General features: G+C 38.8%; 1 protein-coding gene across 1 annotated transcript in view; it reads left to right on the top strand.

Annotated features, from left to right (window-relative positions):
* IPO5 (importin 5) overlaps positions 1 to 20700 on the top strand; it is a 69147-nt gene extending 48447 nt beyond the window's left edge. The window contains exons 11-26 of the mRNA XM_008073448.2: positions 1912 to 2036; positions 2128 to 2217; positions 2307 to 2480; positions 4972 to 5190; positions 6572 to 6655; positions 8590 to 8722; positions 8813 to 8934; positions 10711 to 10807; positions 11997 to 12169; positions 13225 to 13336; positions 13422 to 13477; positions 14397 to 14519; positions 16309 to 16528; positions 17080 to 17308; positions 19244 to 19385; positions 19960 to 20700. Coding sequence (XP_008071639.2) covers positions 1912 to 2036; positions 2128 to 2217; positions 2307 to 2480; positions 4972 to 5190; positions 6572 to 6655; positions 8590 to 8722; positions 8813 to 8934; positions 10711 to 10807; positions 11997 to 12169; positions 13225 to 13336; positions 13422 to 13477; positions 14397 to 14519; positions 16309 to 16528; positions 17080 to 17308; positions 19244 to 19385; positions 19960 to 20046 — 2186 coding nt within the window. The 3' untranslated portion in view covers positions 20047 to 20700. The remainder of the gene's footprint in view (positions 1 to 1911; positions 2037 to 2127; positions 2218 to 2306; positions 2481 to 4971; positions 5191 to 6571; positions 6656 to 8589; positions 8723 to 8812; positions 8935 to 10710; positions 10808 to 11996; positions 12170 to 13224; positions 13337 to 13421; positions 13478 to 14396; positions 14520 to 16308; positions 16529 to 17079; positions 17309 to 19243; positions 19386 to 19959) is intronic.
* Positions 20701 to 21740: the final 1040 nt, after the last annotated feature.

The following is a 21740-nucleotide window of genomic DNA, read 5'->3' as shown; positions in this document are numbered from 1 at the left end:
CTCAGCCGCCTGGGCTCAAGCAATCCTCCTGAGTTGCCTCCTGAGTAGCTGGGACTATAGGTGTGCGCCACCATACCCAACTCATTTTTTCTTTTTAATGTTTTTGTAGAGATGAGGTCTTGCTATACTGTCCAGGCTGATCTCAAACTCCTGGCCTAATGCTCTCCTCCCACCTTGACCTCCTAAAAGTGCTGGGATTACAGGCATGAGCCACCGTGCCCAGCCAGAATATTATTATTATTATGAAAAGACTTTGACCTAGTGGACCATCTGAAAAAACCACAGGGAATCCCAGGTCACCAGGGCCCTCTTTGAGACCATTTCTACACAGACGATGGCCTTATATGTTTATGTGTATATTGCTTAGTTTCACAAGGAATTGAAGCAGTCTGTATTACTATAATATAGTAAATAGAAACATTTAGAAATAAGAGGGAACTTATATTTTAGAATAGGATATGAAGTCTAGTAAAATGGACATTGCTTAACTAGTATTCTTAGCAAGTAGCAATTATTACTTTATTAGAATACAAATAAGGTTCATCCATATTCATTTGCCATATTATTAAATAAAAATTCTTTAAAAGCCCCATCATTTCTCCTTCACTTTAATTTTATTTTATTTTTTTGAATTGGAGTCTATCTGTTGCCCAGGCTATAGTACAGTGGCACGCTCACGGCCACTGCAGCTTTGAACTGCAGGGCTCAGGTGATCCTATCACCTTAGCCTTCCAAGTAACTGGAACTACAGACACATGTTACCATGCCCGGCTAATTTTTTATTTTTTTTTAATTGTAGAGACAAGGTCTCACCAAGTTGCCCAGGCTGGTCTCGAGCCCCTGAGCTCAGGCAATCTTCTCACCTCTGCCTCCCAAAGTGCTGGGATTACAGGCATGAGCCAGCATTCCCAGCTTGGCTTTTTTTCTTTTTAAGGAAATGGAGCCATTGGAATCAGTAAATTTATATTCAGTAAACACAGTAATGTGTCCAAGTATTTATTGCTTATAGTAAATTTTAGGGGAAAGTCTCTTAAGTAGTTAACATAAATACTGATAAGCCCTTTGCATTCATATTGTCATTTAACCCTCAGAATAGAAATGTTTGTATGATATAACCGCTTTTTCTACTCTTTCTATTTTCTTTTGTTTCTTTTTTTGCCTTGTTTTGTTTTGTTTGAGTCAGTCTCTCTCGCTCAAACTGGAGTGCAGTGACACATTCATGGCCATCACAGCCTCGCCCTGCTGAACTCAGGCGATTCTTCCACCTCAGCCTTCAAGTAGCTGGAAACACTGGCATGCGCCACCACACCCACCCAGCTAGTTTTTTGATTCATTGTATAGATGCACCATGTAGCTCAAGATGGTCTCGAACCAAGCACTCTTTCAAAGAAATAGTTCAGTCAGCCGGGCTTCATAGCTCACATTGTAATGCCAGCACCTTGGGAGGCAGAGGCAAGAGGATTGCCTGAGCTCAGGGGTTCGAGACCAGCTTGAGCAACATGGTGGGACCTCATCTCTACAACAAACCAAAAATTAGCCAGGCATGGTGGCGCATTCCTATGGTTCCAGCTACTTGGGCGAAAAGGATTGCCTGAGCTCAGTAAGTCCAGGCTGCAGTTGGCCATGAGCGTACCACTGCATTTCAGCCTGGGTGGGTGACAGAGTGAGACTCTGACTCAAAATAAATAAATAAATAAATTGTTAGTTCATTTTTCTAGTTGATAAGTATATAAAAAGTTGGGTAAATATGTATTATAATAGATGTATATACATATATTCAGAATACCCTTTCCAAAAAAAGTTTTGTTACTCTTTTCTAAATAAGGAGAACTTTTTTACACTTCTTACTATCAGACTGACATGTTTATAGTGTCTAACTACTATTCTTTCATGTGAAATTCTTTTCTGTAGCTGACTGGAAATACCGACATGCAGGATTGATGGCCTTATCTGCTATTGGTGAAGGGTGCCACCAGCAAATGGAAGGAATTCTCAATGAGATAGTAAATTTTGTTTTGCTTTTCCTTCAGGATCCTGTAAGTACCAGGACATGTTTGATTCATAGTTATTACCATTGTTTCACTTGGGAACCTATTGCCTGTTTTAATACAAGGAAATATATTCCAGCATCCAAGAGTAAGATATGCAGCCTGTAATGCTGTGGGACAGATGGCTACAGATTTTGCACCTGGTTTCCAAAAGAAATTTCATGAGAAGGTAAAAAGCAAGTCCTCAGACACTCAACTCAGACTTCAGGAGGAAGGATGGGCATTTCAGCACGTGTGCTTACTTGGTTCGTTTCACAGGTGATCGCGGCTCTGCTACAGACCATGGAAGACCAAGGCAATCAACGGGTACAGGCCCATGCAGCTGCTGCTCTCATTAACTTCACTGAAGACTGCCCCAAGTCGCTCCTTATTCCATACTTAGACAATTTGGTGAAACATCTGCATTCCATTATGGTACTTAAGCTTCAAGAGGTAAGTTTTAAGAATTTAAGCCCTCTGTTTACAGATTAATTTGGGTTGATTTGATGGGTAAGAACTGGGAAAAGAGGGGCTTTCAGCTTGACCATAAAGAACAGCAAGTTAAAGACAGGAATTCATTCTAAGCTATGAAATAATGAGTAGAATAATTCAGTCTTGGCCAGAGTCCAGGCCAGTAGCTGAAATTGGGAAAGATACAGCCTAATGGTAAGGTAAAATGAGTGCATGAATTGCCTTGAAAACAAGTTAGAGTCGTTTTTGAACTCTTAAACTTGGAGGAACCATTCTGTGTTCCTAAGTGCTGTAGGACGTGATAAAATAATTGTAGGAAGTGAGTGTGGTAGCATTGTGAGGAATAAACAAAAAGGGAGAAGAGTTATGGCAGGACCGCAAGACTGTCATTATCCAGGGAACGTAGATGGTAGTAGTGGAAATAAGGGAAAGAGGTAGTTCTAGAGACATTTCACAGGAAGCATCAACAGTTTGTTTTTGCCCAAATGAATTTAAAAAGATGAAAAAGAAGCAGGTAAAAAATGTTGACCATTCTCATCAGGGTGACAGAAACAGAGAAGATGTAGTCAACAACATTTTTGCTTTAAGTGTGTTGAATTTTTTAATATGGGCTGACTGTCTGAGTAGAAAATGGTTTATAGGTACAACTTAAGTAAGAGATGCAACCTGAAAACAACTGAGTGATATTAGTACAGTAGTGTATGAGAAAGATTACAGTAGTGTGTGAGAAAGATGTAGATAAGAAAAGCAAGAATTGAAGCTTGGGTTTTTGGGGTTTTCTTTTGTCAAATACAATGAAAATGAGTTGCTACTATAAAAATGAAATGAAAGTTAACAGCATATAAAACAAAAGACTTTTTTAAAGTATTGGATTCAACAGACATGAGCTTACTGTCAGATTTCTATAAAAGTTTCTAACACTCTCAATTCCTATACTTACTATGGACTAGTAACAAACAGTTCACAAGCCACAGTTTGCATAGCACTGGTGATTGATCTGAGAGCTAGGAGAAAAGCAAGTGCAGTGTCTCAGAAGCCAGAGAGAAGAATTTCAAAGGGGAGGGCAAAGTGTTCAGTGTCTGGTGATGGCAGACTAAAAACATAAGGGAAACATTCATGCATGTGAAGACAGGCAGGGGTGTATCCAAGTTAAAGGCAGATAGGTGGATTGGTTAAATCAGGAATCGATGGATCCAACATGACTTTGGATAGATGACTGTGGGGTAAGATCCTCTGTCTCCCTACCCTTTTCCCAGGGGGCCACCGTGTGGATTTTTTTAAGATGGAATGAGTTGCTGAGATGGGATGAGAGGAGGACAGTGTCTGTTAGTGGGAGTTGTACGAAGAGAAAGTGGCCTAGCACAGGAGGAAAGACATTCCTCTGAGACCAGCAGCACAGTCAAGACATGAAACGGGGCAGATGTTGAGATACAGAAGGGAATAGGATAATTTCTTTAAGACATGACAGAATTTGTAATACCAGGCGAAGAGCTCTCCTGAGTATGTGATTGTAGTTGATGATGGGAATGAAAAAATCTGGAGTAGTTACTGAGTCTGCTATGCGTAGCAATCAGAAATCACTTATTTATTTTTTTGAGTTGGAGTCTCACTCTGTCACCTAGGCTGGAGGGCAGTGGCATGCTCTTGGTCACCGCAGCCTCAACTTGCTGGGCAGGAAGCTGGAACTTCAGGCACATGCCACCACACCTGGCTAATTCTTTGATTTATTGTAGAGATAAGGTCTCACCAAGTTGCCCGGGCTGGTCTCAAGCCCCTGGACCCGGGCAACCCTCTCACCTCTGTCTCCCAAAGTAGGGTATTACAGGCATGAACCACCGTGTGCAGCATAGGAAGGAATTATTTTAAAATATTGCCAGGTGACAGCATGGGCCCAGCTGCAAACACCTAGAAAACATGTGTTATTAGCCAGGCCAGAGAACAGTGTAGGTCTTTGATGGAGAGAAAAGAGTCGTCACCAAGATGAGGAAACAGATGTTGGAGGGGAGGCAGCAGGGTTCCTTGGTGGGACCTTCTGGAAGGAGTTGGGTAGAAGCTAAAAGAAAGGGGCCAACAAGGAAATTTTCTCCGTGACGTGGTAGGACAGCACAAAATGTAGTAAGTGGTGGAAATCGGTGAAGAAAACATGAGTATGAAAGGTAGACATTAAGCTTGATGGACACAGAAAATGTAGAAGAATCTGTGTTTATATTCAAGAATCAGCTGTGCTTTGAGATAAAGCAGAAATGAATAAGAGATACTGGGGTGCTGTACTAACAGAAGAAAGAGTATCTCACATAAGTGGTTCAACATGGATTCTTTTTCTAGAAATTTTCTCCAAAACATATAGTCCCTGCCTCTGACTTCTAGAGGTGATTTCAGCTTACTATTTCAGAAAATCATTCAGGAATTTTAAGGGAGTAGTAAATTTCAGTATTTCAGCTTTTCATTTAGGAATTTGTGTTCTCCCTTTTAGTTGGTTCAGAAAGGCACCAAGTTAGTTTTGGAACAAGTTGTGACATCCATTGCATCCGTTGCGGATACTGCAGAAGAAAAATTTGTCCCCTACTATGATTTATTTATGCCATCACTGAAGCACATTGTTGAGAATGCGGTTCAAAAGGAACTCAGACTCCTGAGAGGAAAAACTATTGAATGCATCAGCCTCATTGGTCTGGCTGTTGGGAAGGAAAAAGTAAGTGATTTGAATTAAATTTACTATATGTAATTTGGCCACGGAGGCATTAAAAGTACTGTAGGGTTTTTTTACTTCTGATAAAAGGTGCTTGTTTTTTTTTTTCCTTCATTCTACTCTTTCACATTGTTCCTGTCTGATACATAAATAAATTATTGTCTTCATTTTTTTCATTGTGCATATTAAGATCTCTTCTTAATTCAGTTGGGTTGTTGATACCACCCCCTTTCCTGACCACACATACAGTGTATCTCGTGGGAGTCATGTGGAGCTCAGTGTTCATGTATAGTTCCTTTTAAGCTTGTGTTTGGAAACATGCCTATTAATGTTAATTCCTATCAATGTAAAAAATGCATCAAATTACTAAGGGCCATTGGACCAGTGCGTTTCTTCTCAACCAGCATCTCAGAATTATTGAAGCTAATTCAAAAGAAGTTTCTGTGTCACTGACCCCTGACACTCTGACCCACAGAACTGTCAGCATGGAATCTCTGTCTTGTCCTCTCCCAAATGAGTATCATTATTAACTTTTAAACTGTTTTCTGTGGGACACTAACCACATTGACCAGTTATATAAACATCAGTATGCTTTATACCAATAAAGCATTTCTGTGTTCCATACTCAATATATCTGGCTTTTATGTGGTTTCTAGATACTTTTGAGACACTGTCTGATTATACCATGGAGATTACTAGAACTGCACAGAGTTAAATGAAAATCCTATACAAAATCTCTGCAGTGAATTTTATGGAGCAATCTAGAATTTTCTTTCTAGATTTGAATTCAATTTTACTGCTTGAAAAATACTACATAAGCACTAAACCAATACCTAATACCATTAGAAATGTCTCTTTTGAGTCGGGGCCTCACTCTCAACCAGGCTGGACTACAGTGGCATGATCACACAGTTATGGCTACACATAGCCTCAATTTCCTGGGCTCAGGCGATCTTTCTGCCTCAATGTTTTTTTTGGTTTTTTTTTTTGTTTTTGGTAGAGACGGGGTCTCACTGTGTTGCCTAGGCTGGTATCGAACTCCTAGGCTCAAGCAGTCCTCTCACCTTGGCATCCCAAAGCATTGGAATTACAGGCATCAGCTACTGCACCTGGCCCTAGAAATATCTTTATATACTGCAATTCACTTTAACCTTAAGTGAAAAATTAATTTTTCTAGAAAGAACAGTAAGTCTGTTGCACTATAAATGAGAGCTTTTAGTATAATAGTTTTATCTGTGGCGGTTATAACCCATGCAGAAAATATTGTATACATTTTTTGGAAACATTTTGTTACTACATGGGAAATGAAATTAAATATCAGCAAGTGTCTCTGACTCAAAATACATTAGTAATGTTGGTGTTTTTTTCACATATTTTCCTCTAGTTCATGCAAGATGCATCAGATGTGATGCAGCTATTGTTAAAAACCCAGACAGACTTCAATGATATGGAAGATGATGACCCTCAGGTAAACAGCCTTAATGCATTTACCTTTACTCATTAATGAGTTGTAGACAGCACAAGGTTAAATGTACTGGAAAAAATGAGCGATAGGTTTCTTGAGTTGCTATTGACCCCTGGTGTCAGTGAAATTCTTCTGGTTTTCCTACTGCTTCTCAAAGCCATTTTTTTTTTCAGTCTGCTGTGGCCTGCTGTTTGTTTGACTCAGTTTTGATGCTTGTGGCTTCCGTCCTAGGCTCTCTCCTCATTCCCATGGAGAGAAATGTCATCGAAAGTCAGGGCTTCAGATTTCCTCTGTATGCTTGTGACTTCCAGATCTTTCTCCAGAATTCAAGGCTCATTTATCCATTCACTTACTGGACACCTCCATTTAGATGTCTCCTTACCCTTTGAGTATCTCGTGACTTCCCATCCCTTTCGTTAATACAGAACCCAACAGTCTCAGAGCATGCCATGCTCTCTTCTGTCTGCCTATGAACAAACATCCCGTTAGCTCAGAAGATGTGCCACTACCCCCCACCTCCCACATGTCCCAACATACTTATACACATCCTTGCCCAGCTCTCAATTTGTTGAGTTTTGTTGATGGGCAGTTACAACACTGTGTTGTTGTAGCATAAATATCTGTCATAATCTTTTTGAGTCGGAGTCTCACTCTGTTCCCCAGGCTGGGGTGTAGTAGCATGCTCACAACCACCACTGCAGCCTGGACCTGCTGGGCTCAAGCAATCTTTTCGACTCAGCCTTACAAGTAGCAGGAACTACAGGCATGTACCACCACACTTGGCTCATTTTTCTTGATTTATTGTAGAGATGAAGTCTCACCAAGTTGCCCAAGCTGGTCTTGAACCTGTGGGCTCAAGCAGTCCTCTCACCTCAGCCTCCCAAAGTGCTGGGATTATAGGCATGAGCCACCACACCCAACCCTCTGTCAAAATCTTAATGATATTCTCAACATCTAATATAACTAATTGTTGTATTATACAGCCTCACTGTAATTGTTTCCCATAACTTACTTAGGTAAACATAGCCTTTTGAAAAGAAAGCACGTTTTGTTTTTGTTGCTGTTTTATGTTGTGTTGTTGTTTTTTGTTTTTTGCTTTCTTTGCAAAATGACATACAAATACAAATATATATTTGTCTGTGTACAGAAATAAAGGCTAGAGACTGTTAACAGTAAGGGGTTGCGGGGACTGTAAGCCATAGGGTTTACCTTTACACCAACATGTAGTACAGTGCCTGATATGTGGAAAACACCCAATACACTCGGAATTAATGGACTTTATTTTTTAAATTAAAAATTTTAATAATAAATGGGTACCAGTCTGTTCATGTGTAATAGATTAAATAGTTAGGCAGACAGATAGATATTAGGAGTCAAAAATCACTTTCTACGTTACATGGATGATGAAATAGGGCCAGATTCTCTGTAGGTAATTTGTAGGTGATTAAGTGTATGTAAGCATAAATCTTTGTAAGCACAGAAGAGATCTCTGAAGTATACTCTGCCAATTAAGCAGAACATAACAGCTAAGAGAAAGATGTTTTGTTTCTTGGGTTTTAATAAGTGTTTAATGAGTAGAGTGCCAGGAAGTAAGGATACAAAGTCTGATAAAATGTTTCTGATTTCAAAATGTTAGTACCTAGGAGTTGACATGTTTGGTTTCTTTAGGTGATTCAGATGCTAAGAGAGAAAACAATATAATTGCTTCTTGAAAGGAAGAAAAGGACCAGGCAAAGTCTTGACCTTTTTTGCCTCTCCTGTTGTCCCTAACTCAATGTAAAGAAGAGACTTCACAGGAATTTTATTACTAATTCTGAACATTTTAAGTATATTACCTTAAAAATGTCCTTATTGCCATGAATATATTAATAAAATGTTTTTATAAATAGGGAAATGCTGTATTTATCCATCATTTTAATTTAAATTTTTTTTTCCAGATCTCTTACATGATCTCAGCTTGGGCCAGAATGTGCAAAATCCTTGGAAAAGAATTTCAGCAGTACCTTCCAGTAGTTATGGGGCCTTTAATGAAGACAGCTTCAATTAAGCCTGAAGTAGCCCTTTTAGATAGTAGGTGTCTTTACAAGGACATATCCATTGTAATATTTCCTTGTCTTGTTACTGTTTTTCATATGCATTTATTTTCTTCCCTGTTAATAGCCCAAGACATGGAGAATATGAGTGATGATGATGGTTGGGAATTTGTGAACCTTGGAGATCAGCAAAGTTTTGGTATTAAAACTGCGGGACTGGAAGAAAAATCAACTGCCTGCCAGATGTTGGTAAGAGATCACTGTTTTCACTAAACTTGATTTTACATCCTTTCATAATCTATTTATGTACATTTCCTAGGTATACTTTTAATCATTGCTAAATAAATTATTTTGAAGAACCAGGCTTGAGCACAGTGGCTCACGCCTGTAACCCCAGCACTTTGAGAGGCCAAGGCAGGATGATCGCCTGAACTCAGGAATTCGAGACTAGGCCAAGGCAGGATGATCACTTGAGCCCAGGAATTCGAGACTAGCTCCAGACCTCATCTCAACAAAAAATTAGCCAGATGTGATAGTGTGCACCTGTGGTTCCAGCTACCTAGGAGACTGAAGCAGGAGAATCACCTGAGTGCAGGAGTTCAGGAGTCATTATTGTGCCACTGAACTCTAGCCTGGGCAACAGAGTGAGACTCTGACTGAAAATTCTTTATGTATATGCTTAGTCTATAGTAATTGACTATGAAATATTTTTTGAACGAATGAACAAAAATGTGTTATGGTAGTAAAAGTAAACAAAACTGGTATTTCAGTTGTGTAAAAAAAATAGACATGGCAAGAAAATCGGTCATTATCTCTTATGGTAATGTGTGTGTGTGTTTTATGTTCTGAGTTTTCTTTTTGTTTTCTATTTGAGCATGTGTTTTAGAGAGTGAAGAGTAATATGTATTTTAAAAGTTAGAATTTGGAAATTATGGTCTATTACAAATTTAGCAGTGAAGTAAACTTAAATAAAAGTGACTTGGCCAAGAAGTTGAGGCTGTGGTGAGATATGATTGTGCCACCGCACTTCACCCTGGGCAACAGAGTGAGACCCTGACTCAAAAAAAGGACTTAAATTTTGCTTTGTATTAATAATATGTTACTGTATTCTCTTTAATAAGTGTATTTCTTGACTTTTCTTCAACACTTAATGCCTACAAATTAGAAACAATTTGGATTTTTCTGGTATTTTTTTCCCTTTCTCAACTGAAAAAAGCAAATACAAATACCATCTTTAAATAAAATTATTCAATCTTTTGAGCAGAATGAAGAGACTTTTTTTTTTAGTTGGAGTCTCACTGTCACCTAGGCAGGAGTGCCATGGCATGCTCATGGCCACTGCAGCCTTGACCTGCTGGACTCAGGCGCTCCTTCCACCTCCACCTTCCAAGTAGCTGGAGCTACAGGCATGCTCTACCACACCCAGCTAATTTTTTTATTTATTGTAGAGACAAGGTGTTCAGGCTGGTCTCGAAACCCTGGTCTCTCAGGCAGTCCTCTCACCTTGACCTCCCAAAGTACTGGGGTTACAGGCTTGAGCCACTGCGCCCGGCCTGAGACAATTGTTTAAAAGACAGCACTCTTTCTTTCACTGTCATATTGATTTTTTTAAAATATCAGATAACAAACCTATTTGCTGCAGATTTACAGAATAAGTGATACACTATAGTTAACTGAAATGTTTCAGGCTTTTTAATTTTTTTGGAATTACTTTTAGTCAAATGATTTATTTTGTTCAACATATTGCTGAAACTTTTGTTAAATTATTCCACACACAAGAAAAAAGATATGAATAATTCCAACCTTTGAATGACAATATTTACTACAATCATTTCATGGTCCTTCTCATTTTAAACTTCCTTTTAAGTTAGAAGACTAATTTGACAGTCCTGAATATGACTTTAAATGTAGTTCTGGTCAATATAAAACATTCTGTGGTCCTTACACTTTTGCTGTTTGCTAATAAATATTAATGCCTGGAAATTAACATGAACCTTGATTTCTTCTCCAATACTTTGACTTCAGGTTTGCTACGCTAAGGAGCTGAAGGAACGCTTTGTGGAGTACACCGAACAGGTTGTCAAACTGATGGTCCCGCTACTAAAATTCTACTTCCACGATGATATCCTGCAACTTTTGAACACAAAACATGTGAATTTAGTCAAACTGCAACTTCTTCAAGTATTAGGCATTGTGCTAACTGAGATCGACATCATCATGATTGATGTTTGCACTAACTAGTTTCAGGTGATTAACTTGGTGCTCTTCATGTGCCTTTGTTTTACCCTGTGCCAAAATCCTGAGAAAGAAAATGATACCCATCCTCTGGTTTCAGTTTTCTGTGAGCAAATGCTTCCAATTGTATGTAGTTGTTACTTTTCCCGCAAATCTTTCTGTAATGTTAAGAAAATAAGATCTTTTTTCACTGGGTTAGACACCCACTGATAATTCAACTTCCTGTTGCCGAGAGAAGCCTTCGTTTCAAATGAGGGTGGCACCTTTGGGAAGGAAGCATCTCCAAGTAAATCTGCATGATAATGTTTTCCTCCTCAATACAAAGATAGTTGAAATTAATATGTATAGTACCTTTTTATGCCTGTACACACACACAGACTTTTAGGTGGGTAAGATGAGGGCAGCCCGAGAGAGTGGTAAAGCCCAGACCCAAACCCAGATCTGTCTGCCTCCAAGGCCCTTTGCTGTGATTCCTCATACAGTATCCTGTAGTGGTGTCCTTTACGGAAGACAGCTTTTGCCCATCAGAGTCTTACTTCACAGGATGCCAGAGGTCATAAGCAGAATTGCTCATTAGAATAAGTTACAAAATCTTATTTGATCATTAGGATTAGATAGGGAGAGGCAACTTAATCTTTATTGAAAACTGAAGAAGTTCTCAGTAGTTCCTTCAGGAAAATTATATTCGGTTACAGCTATTAGAAACGTGAATTACCTAAGTAAGGTGTGAGGTAGGCACATTTTGAGACTTGGCTTAGTGATCACAGGTCCCTTCACAGTCACTTTTGTGTTTGGGGCAGCATTTGGGCAGCAGGAGGCCCTTCACCCTGTCTGCCATTGGACTCATTCCTGTTTCATTGTGGGTGACAGAGGAGACAGGAGGTATGTCTCGTGGGCAGGGAGATTTTTATATTTTTATACACACTTTATATTTAACACGAGCTACTGGATAGCTGTCTTAGATAAATAGGAGTTGCCTAGCACTTCCATTAGGGCAGTGAATAACATTTAAGTGTGCAAAATGATAGGACATCTTTTGAGGTTCCTTGGTGATGGCATTTCCTTAACAAAGAAACGTGTTCGAGTGGCAGCAGCAGAATCCATGCCTCTTCTCTTGGAGTGTGCACGCGTCCGTGGTCCTGAGTATCTCACACAGATGTGGCATTTTATGTGTGATGCACTAATTAAGGCCATTGGCACAGAACCAGATTCAGAAGTCCTCTCCGAAATAATGCATTCTTTTGCAAAGGTGAATATTTTTCTCTTAAAGACTATGTATAAGGTTATATGTTCACTTAGTAGTCTTGCTAAATAAGTTTTTATATGCTATAGCATAAATTCTTTTTTTTAACTGAAAATGTTAATTCTGTTGTTTTAGTATTTTGATATTATTATTTTTGTTTAAGAGTAGGCACTGAAGAGAGGGTAAATCTGGAAGGCCATCATAGGTAGAGAGAATGATGTGGGCAAAGGCATGGAAACACACATTCTTTGGGAAAACAAGAAATCCTAAATACTCTAGTATTCCAGTTTTGATTGGTTGGTTTCTAATCCAACTGCAGAAGCTTGTGTATCATCTCCAGTCCCTGTCCTAGTCTCTTGCCTAAAGTGCTTTCTGTTTTGTTTTGTTTTTTTCCTTTGCTGTCTCTTACTTGTGCTGCTGAAATAGCTTCCCTTGGTCTACCCCAGACATCTCCTTTCTTTTCCTCCCAGTTCATTCTCCTTTTCTGAAGCACGATCTTGCTTTTCCCTGAGAGTTGCTTCCCTTTTCGTACTCACAGTGTCACTCCATTGCGCACAGCTCCATAGCTTGCTCCAAGCTTGGTTTAAAAATTCCTACATTTTTATGTAGACTCTTGCAATTCAGATTCTTTTGTTTTTCTGAAGAACAAAGAATGCATGCTTCCATGGCTTTGCCCATAGCATTCAGTCCACCTGTAATGCCCTTACAGGGCAGATGAACCCTTTCTTCAGTGTTCTCTTTGTGTGTTGTGTGTACAGAGTGTGGATGTCATAATTGTGTTCCTTAGCAGCTGACTTGTCTGTTCCATCTTTGAATCCCCCATATCTAGCATAACGCCTGGCATACAAGACATGCTCAGTAATGTTTAAAATAAAAATACTTTTTCTAATTCCTCTCTTTAAGATGCCATTACTCTAAATATAAACCAAACATACGCACATCATTAACCTTCTATGATATTGAACTGTGTTCATTTTTCCATGTGATTCTTACTGCAGTTCAGCTTTTGATTCCAAATACCCGTAATCATATGAGTTGCTTTCTTTCCTCAACTTCGTTAGTGCATTGAAGTAATGGGAGACGGATGTCTCAATAATGAACACTTTGAGGAACTGGGAGGTATACTGAAAGCAAAGCTTGAAGAACATTTTAAAAACCAGGAGTTGCGACAAGGTAAGTTTTGCATGTTTTTATTTCTGAACGTAATCCTTGACCATTTTGGTGATCATTTAAAAACATTTATTTGGGTGTGTTTTAGTTAAAAGACAAGATGAAGACTATGATGAACAGGTTGAAGAGTCACTACAAGATGAGGTAAATTATTCCCTTTGGAACTTAATTTACTTGACCATTTACATCTGAAAGGCTTACATACTTCAGTTTCTAATTTATTGGCCTGTCATTCTAACATATTATTAATAACCTTTAGCAGAAGAATCTGACATATTTGATTTCTTAATTTACAGAATAATTTGCAATTAAACAGATGTATCTTTTGGGTACTGTGTGCACATGTTGTTGTTATGCCTTGTTCCTCAAAACATCTTGCAGTTTTCTTAGTATTTTCTTTCACTTATTGCTCACGTCGACCGTTGGTATTTGGTGGTGCTCTTGCTGTTTTGAAGATGAGTGACCTCGAACTCCAGTGTTAAATGATTGCCCAGTCGCAGTGCTGACAGTCTGGGGCCTTCTTCACCACTTAGTTCTCTCATCAAACCACACAGCACCATCAATCATGTTTTACCATGTGTTAGAGCCTGGCATCTGGCATGTGTCTCGTGGTGAGCCTGTGCTAACAGGGCAGGTCATCCCAGTTCCCTGCAGCTGCTCACGTGCTGGTAGGCCCAAATGGCCACTCACAGGGGGACCCCAGTCTCCCGCCATTCCACCCCAAAATAAGGAAAAGGGACATGCGGCAAAAGCAAAAATAGCAAAAACACTTGCGTTTCAGAATTTAGAGCAAGTTTTCAATCTTCTATTTTAAATATGTTCCAAGGAATATCTTTGCACTAAGTGTAAAGTACTTGCCACATACCATTAACTTTCCATAGGCAGGGAAGAGATGTGGCACCCAATCTTTACAGTTACTTCAAGTTCAGACTCTTGATAGGCCCTTAAGACAAGAAAGAGAAATTAATTTTCTGCATTTTTAGATTTTTATACATGTTACTCTTGACAGTGGGATACCTTTTAATCCATATGGGTGTGTGTGTGTGTGTGCTTTATTTTTTAGGATGATAATGATGTTTATATTCTGACCAAAGTGTCAGATATTTTACACTCAATATTCAGTAGCTACAAGGAAAAGGTGTTACCATGGTTTGAACAGCTGCTTCCATTAATTGTCAACCTAATTGTAAGTGTTACCTCTCTTACAGTTATTTTGTATAGTTGACTGCAGTTCATTCATAGCAACATAAAGTCTTATACTTCAGATTAAAATGTCTCTGATATTATAATTTCTATATTGCACATCTTTAATTTTATCAAGTTTACTTAATTGCCCTATATATTATCTGACTCAGTATATGCATGAAGATTGCTAACTTGGTTCTCCATAGGCCAATTACTTTATAATACATTTGAAAGATGTACAAGTGATTTTTTTCATTATTTCAGATTACTTATTTACTGCTAAACTAATCAACGGAAACAGAATTATTGCATTTTCTTTCCACGGACCATGGATTATGGCTAATGGGATTATATATTTGGGTTTTTTTTTTTTAATGTTTTATATACTATATTTTAGAGCAGTTTTAGGTTCACAGTCAAATTGGGCAATCTCCTGCCCCTGTACCTCTGCCCCCACATGTGCATAGCCTCTCCCATGACCAGTGCCCCCTCCTAGAGTGTAATGTGGTATGGGTGGTATGCCCATTTGTTTCAATTTACTGATCTACATTGGCACATCATTATCTAACAACCTATGCATTCAATTTTTTAAAAATAAGTTATAAATTGACAGTTATCATCACATGTTTGGAGGTTTTTCTTTTTGGGCTTTCAATTTTTTAAAGACTGGGGTACACATAATTTAACCTGTCAAATTAAGGTATAAAGTTAGATCTTTGCAGCTCTTATTGTTGTACTTTTTAAATTTTTATTTATTTATTTATTTTTTTGAGTTGGAGTCTCACTCTGTTGCCCAGACTGGAGTGCAGTGGCCACTCCCGGCCACCGCAGCCTCGACCTGCTGGGCTCCAGCAATCCTTCCGCCTCAGCCTTCCAAGTAGCTGGAACTACAGGCACGCACTACCACGCCCAGCTAATTTTTTGATTTATTGTAGAGATGAGGTCTCGCCAAGTTGCCCAGGCGGGTCTCGAACTCGCGGGTTCAGGCAATCCACTCACCTCAGCCTCCCAAGGCACAGGATTACAGGCTGAGCCACCGAGCCCGGCTTGTTGTACTTTTAAAATATAGCATTACCATTGTATTTTGAGTCAGAGTCTCACTTTGTTGCCCAGGCTGGAGTGCAGTCACAGGATCACAGCTGCTGCAGCCTTGACCTGCTGGGCTCAGGCAATCTTTCTGCCTCAGCCTTCCAAGTTGGTGAAACTACAGGCACACACCACCATGCCTGGCTAATTTTTTTTTATTTTTTATAGAGATGAAGTTTCACCACGTTGCCCAGGCTGGTCTCAAATTCCTGAGCTCAGGCAATCCTCTCACCTCTACCTCCCAAAGTACTGGAATTACAGGCATGAGCCACCACACCTGGCTACCATTGTCTTTTGCAAAGTAAATTTATATACATTGCTGCTACTCTTATTTCTTATATATTATGAGAAATTAAGTACTGTGGGTTAATGAGCACTCTTAAATATGGAGATTGCTAGTCTCTCTGGGACTCTAAGTTGCTAAAGTAGTAGTGCTCCTGTACCTGCTAGGGCCATCTCCTCTTTGTTACCATTTTGTAACTTTTTCTTTAGTTTTAATCACATAAGTCTTTTAAATGTAAATTTCATTAAATCTCCATAGTAATTTGGATATCATTAGTAGCAAGAAGTGGTTGTTGTTATATTTTTTTTATTATTGCCTGTATCAGAAATACCAATGTAAGTAAATAGACTATAGTGAATCTTTATTTTGTATTCTTTATATACACCAGTATTTGAAGCTTAAAAGATAATCTCTTTTGTAGTGTCCACATAGACCATGGCCAGACAGACAATGGGGATTATGCATCTTTGATGATGTCATAGAACACTGTAGTCCAGCCTCATTTAAATATGCAGAATATTTCTTAAGGCCAATGCTCCAGTATGTATGTGACAACAGCCCGGAAGTCAGGCAAGCAGCCGCATATGGCCTGGGAGTCATGGCACAGTATGGTGGAGATAACTATCGCCCTTTTTGTACAGGTACTTTTGTTTATTCAGTTACATGCATTTACTTACAGACGTCCCCTTTATCAAACCTCATTTTTTCTACCACAGTTCCAAACATATGCCTATGTCTGCTGTAGTCTTCCCCCTTTTTGAAACACCTCATCTGTAGCACTTAGAATTTCATTATCATAGAAATGGAAATGAAATCTGAATGGAACCAAATCTCCACACCAACCTACCAGGGTGCATTTCATTTTGGATTTGGGGGTTATACCACAACCTTAGCATATATACTGGGGAATATAACTGAGCAGCCTTTAAAGCTGAGGTAGCCTTGGTTCATGAGCACTCTGAAATCTACCCATCTCTCCTGGTCTCCTGAGTTAGTAATGTACTAGTCTCCTGTCCATGCTGAGGTAAGCTCCCTTGTTACCATTCTGTACAATGTAACTAAAAAGATAAAACTTTCCATACACTTTAACATTTCTTCACTGTAATTGATAACCAGACCAAAGTAAAAGTATTTATGTTCATTTGCATGAAAATGAAGTTTTAACTGACCTTTCTTTAAATGCTTATTTTAGAAGCACTTCCACTGCTGGTAAGAGTTATTCAGTCTGCAGATACTAAGACCAAAGAAAATATCAATGCTACAGAGAACTGCATCTCAGCAGTAGGGAAAATCATGAAGTTCAAGCCTGACTGTGTAAACGTGGAAGAGGTCCTACCACACTGGTTATCTTGGCTTCCACTACATGAAGATAAAGAAGAAGCTGTTCAGACTTTCAATTATCTGTGTGACCTGATTGAAAGGTAAGAAAGCAGACTGACCTTATTTTTTTTTCCCTCCACAGAAAACAGTGCTTCCCGGCTTTTCTACCTTGGCATCAGCCTTTTTAGATTTAACCCATGGTCTCTGTGCACAATTCTTAGTTGTATAGGTTTATAATAATGCTGTCTTTATAGATCATGTTACAAAACCACATCACAGTTAGACTGCCTTTATGATACGATCTAATTTTGAGTAATTTATGGAATTAAATTCAACAGATGAGGCACTTTAGAGAATAATGGTTTAACAATGTTATCATCAAGCTTTCTGTTGCTCACCACACTTCTTATAGAACAAGGTTGAAATACAATATTAGTTAACATTATTTGACCATCTAAAATTCGGAGCTCTTTGGATTCAAGAATCGGTGGTAATAAGGACTGTGTACTAGAAAAGCCATCAGGATCTGGGCCTAGGCTCTGGAGTAATTAATGCTGTTTTATGCCCATGAGTGTTTCCAGGAAATGTAACAACTTGGGAGCTTTAGAAACTATCGAATTAAAGTCCTGTTCTCAAGTGTCTGTTTTTTTAAGTCCAGCTTCCCCTAAACATTAGTCAGATCTAGTCTCTGTCACTATTAAGTAGTATTTTTAAGTACTAAGTTCACAAATAAATCTAAAGGCTACAGCCACTGGAGTTTGTAGTGATAGACCAACAGACATATTCTTCTATGCCTGGTTAAGTTCAGGTTCACAGAAATAATATGTTTGAGTCTTCCCACTAAGGATATTGTTAAGATGTGGAACAGCCATCCTACAGACTACACACTACCACACTCCCTGTTCCTGCATCTGAAACAACCAGTTCTCACTCATGCTGTTTGATAATTTCTTTTTAAAAAGATGTTTCTGAAATTCTCTTGACGACAAAGATAAGAATTCTACTTACATTTACTATTACTACTTATATTTACTATTACGTTTCTATTAAAATGCCTGTAATTTATTTCCCAGCTTACTCTTAAAATATTCATATGACCCTTTTGAACTTTAGGTTTATTTTAGAAACCATTTTACAGTAGCAAAATAAAATTTGTGTTAAGAAACTATTATTGGTAATATCTTGTTTTTTAAAAATACATCATCAATTATTTGTAAAGCACTTAGAGCATTCTGCTGTATGGCCCTTGACACAGTCCTGAGGAATGAGCCCAGTTCTTTTTTTGTTTGTTTTTTTTTGGAGTTGGAGTCCCACTCTGTGGCTCAGGCTGGAGTGCAATGGCATGCTCACAGCCACCGCAGCCAACAACCTGCTTGGTTCAGACGATCCTTCTGCCTCAGCCTTCCAAGTAGCTGGATCCAAAGGCATGCGTCACCATGCCCGGCTAATTCTTTGATTTATTGTGGAGACGAGATCTCGCCATATTGCCCAGGCTGGTTTCAAACCCCTGGGCTCAGGCAATCCTCTCCTCCGCCTTCCAAAGTGCTGTGGTTACAGGTGTGAGCCATCACACCTGGCTTGTATTTTTTTATAGGGAAAAACTGAAGGGCTAATACATGAGATTGGCTGGTTTTCTTCCTACTAAACTTAAGGGACAGATTTTTTTTTTTTGGGTCAGAATCTTACTTTGTCACCCAGGCTAGAGTACAGTGGCACTGTCACAGCCATCACAGCCTTGACCTGCTAGGCTCAGGCGATTCTTCTGCCTCAGCCTTCCAAATTGCTGGAACTATAGGAATGTGCCACCACGCCCAGCTGATTTTTTTATTTTGAGACCTGGACTCAAGCAATCCTCTTGCCTCTCTGCCTCCCAAAGTGCTGGGATTACAGGCATGAGCCACCATGCCCGGCCAGGACAGTTGATTCTACAGAGACCTGATAACAAAATTCAGTGTTGGAGGAAGTGTATAAAGTGTGAGAGCTGAAGTGACTTCCTATACAATTTCATTGATCAGGGTTTTCTTCTCTTTTGTCAGTAATCACCCAATTGTTCTTGGCCCAAATAATACCAACCTGCCCAAAATATTCAGTATAATTGCAGAAGGAGAAATGCATGAGGCAATTAAACATGACGACCCTTGTGCCAAACGTCTGGCTAATGTAGTTCGTCAAGTACAGGTAATTGGGAAAGGGAAATTAACCTTTTTTTTTCCTGGCTTTCCTCCTATATCCTCTAGGTTCATCTAACAAGATATGGAAATTTCAGTTTTGTATTCTTTTGTCTCTAAGCCTCAAATGGACTATACATAATAGACTCCTTCAATGTGTTCTTATTATTTGTTAGAACTAAAACCTTCATCTTAAATTGGAGGCATTTTGAACCTCCCAGTTAGTGCTTGATACATGCTCATTATGTGTAGTTTTTCTGCCTATCTGGAAAAAAGGAGATTTAGTAAGTTGTCACATATCAAAACATTTTTAGTGGCTTTTTACTTTCTTAAATTCCTGTGGTTATGGGTTACTGTAAGGTGTCATCTGCTTAGTATAGCTTTATCAATGGAGAACTGAAGAAAACTAACTGCAAATGAAATGAACTTTAAAGAAACAGATTTCTTTTACAATGCTGTTCATCAAACAGCTACCTAGAGAGAAGGTATTTTGGCATTATTACAGTCTAACTATAACGACTCTTGAAGTCCTTCTACACGAGCATTTCGCCATGTCTAATCTGTGACAATATTTCTCTCCCTAGACTTCTGGAGGATTGTGGACTGAGTGCATAGCCCAGCTCAGTCCCGAGCAGCAGGCCGCCATACAGGAGCTCCTGAACTCTGCGTGAAGGGCCTTAATATCACGCACCACAAAACTAACTCCAAATAAACGTTACCCTTTTGTTTAGGTTTCTTTGTTTTGTTTTTGAGCAAAAAGAGAACGGTAGTGTTGTGTGTAGGCCATTCTTCTGGAGAGCCACAAGCAGGAAGAGCCAGAGCCGCGTCGCGAAGGGGAGTTTCCGTGAATTTCTACCAGAGCACTGAAGGAGTTTCCTGTAAGCCCTGCAATAGCACTGAAGAGTATTTTTCTATTGGTATAACCCACCCAGGTGAAGGGGGAAAGGAAATAAAATTAATTTTTCTCGTTAGACATAAGGAAACGTAAGGAAAAACAGCTTTAAGAACAGTTACTCAATGTAGATGTGTGTTCAAACAAATCACTATCCACCTAGTATTCATTCTGTTAACAGGAGTGAGTCTTTCTGTAGGGTAGAAAGAAACCTTCTACCCAGCAAACCAGTAGATCCAAAAGTTCCAAAAAACTGATGATAAACTACAAGCATGGAGATGTCATATTTGATGTCACCTCTGTTTCTTTTCCCCAAAAGGCTCACACAGTGACTCAATTTGGAAGCTTTCCGGCTTCCAGCCCTTGAATGTGAAGTGTCGTTGGCATGTCTGGCCGTAGTCTCTCATCCACTCCTCAATAAACAACGTTGAATGCAAAAGAGGCTTGTGTAGAAATTCAGTACTGTCTGGCTTGGATTCATTTTATGTTTTTAAGACAAGAATGATCTAATATTTTTTTAAAGTAATAGCTGTCAGTAATAGCTGAATGTTTTTTCCCCTAATATTTTTCTTGTACAATTCCAAATTAAAAGCATCTATTTCTTGCCATCTTCCACTAAGCTATGATACCTAGTGCATTCGCAATTGGTGTTCTTTTTAAGATTTGCAAATTTCAACCAATTTTTTTTTTTTTTTATGGGATTGTTCTGGTTAGATCAGAAAGATTTGGCTCGGTATTTTCATTGCAAATTGTAATTCCTTTAGAGCCACACACAACTTTTGAACTTTTAATTTTATAGTAAGTATTATGGCTTAAAATTATTTACTGAAAATTTCAGTAAAATGTGTGAATGTTTTTTTCTTTATGTATTAACCTCATAGCAGTAAATTACTTGCTGTTGTTTCTTTAAATAATTTTTCTAAGGGATCTTAATAGATTTCTGTTGAAAACTCCAGTGTTAACATTTTTATAGTTTGTACTAAATTTAACCGTGATATAAAAATGAATTTTATGCATAGATCAGAATTTTAAATTAAAGGCTTTTTCTTTAAATGATTTGCATTACTTTATTAAAACTAAATCTGAAATGGAATAGAAAATAGAATGGGTTCTATATAGATGGCTTACTTGTTGGCAAATACCCCCCACATATATTCTCAGTTTGCAGCATGACACCACTGGCCTGGAGGCTTCTGTGTCTGGCAGAACAACAAACTGAATGACTTCAGCAGCACAGTCACTGCTTGCAGTGGATACCTGTGGAGCTCTTGTATGTGGTTGGTAATATTTGGAGCTGCTTTATAACCCCGTATTCCTTTCTGTGAGAGAGAAAATGGGAATGGGGTTTAAAATGTGTCAGAACAACTCCTTTCTGCTTTTTTATGTAGAATGGGGTCTGGAAAGCCAATTCATGTACTGATGCCAATCAGCTGGAGCAATGTAGGCTTTGTTTCTTATTTAAATTATTGCTCA

This window comes from Carlito syrichta, unplaced genomic scaffold, assembly GCF_000164805.1.
Source record: "Carlito syrichta isolate Samal-C Ts95f unplaced genomic scaffold, Tarsius_syrichta-2.0.1 Scaffold315847, whole genome shotgun sequence".
NCBI classification, from domain to species: Eukaryota; Metazoa; Chordata; class Mammalia; order Primates; family Tarsiidae; genus Carlito; species Carlito syrichta.
Note: the sequence above shows the minus strand (reverse complement) of the source record. Positions and strands in the feature narration are given on the sequence as shown.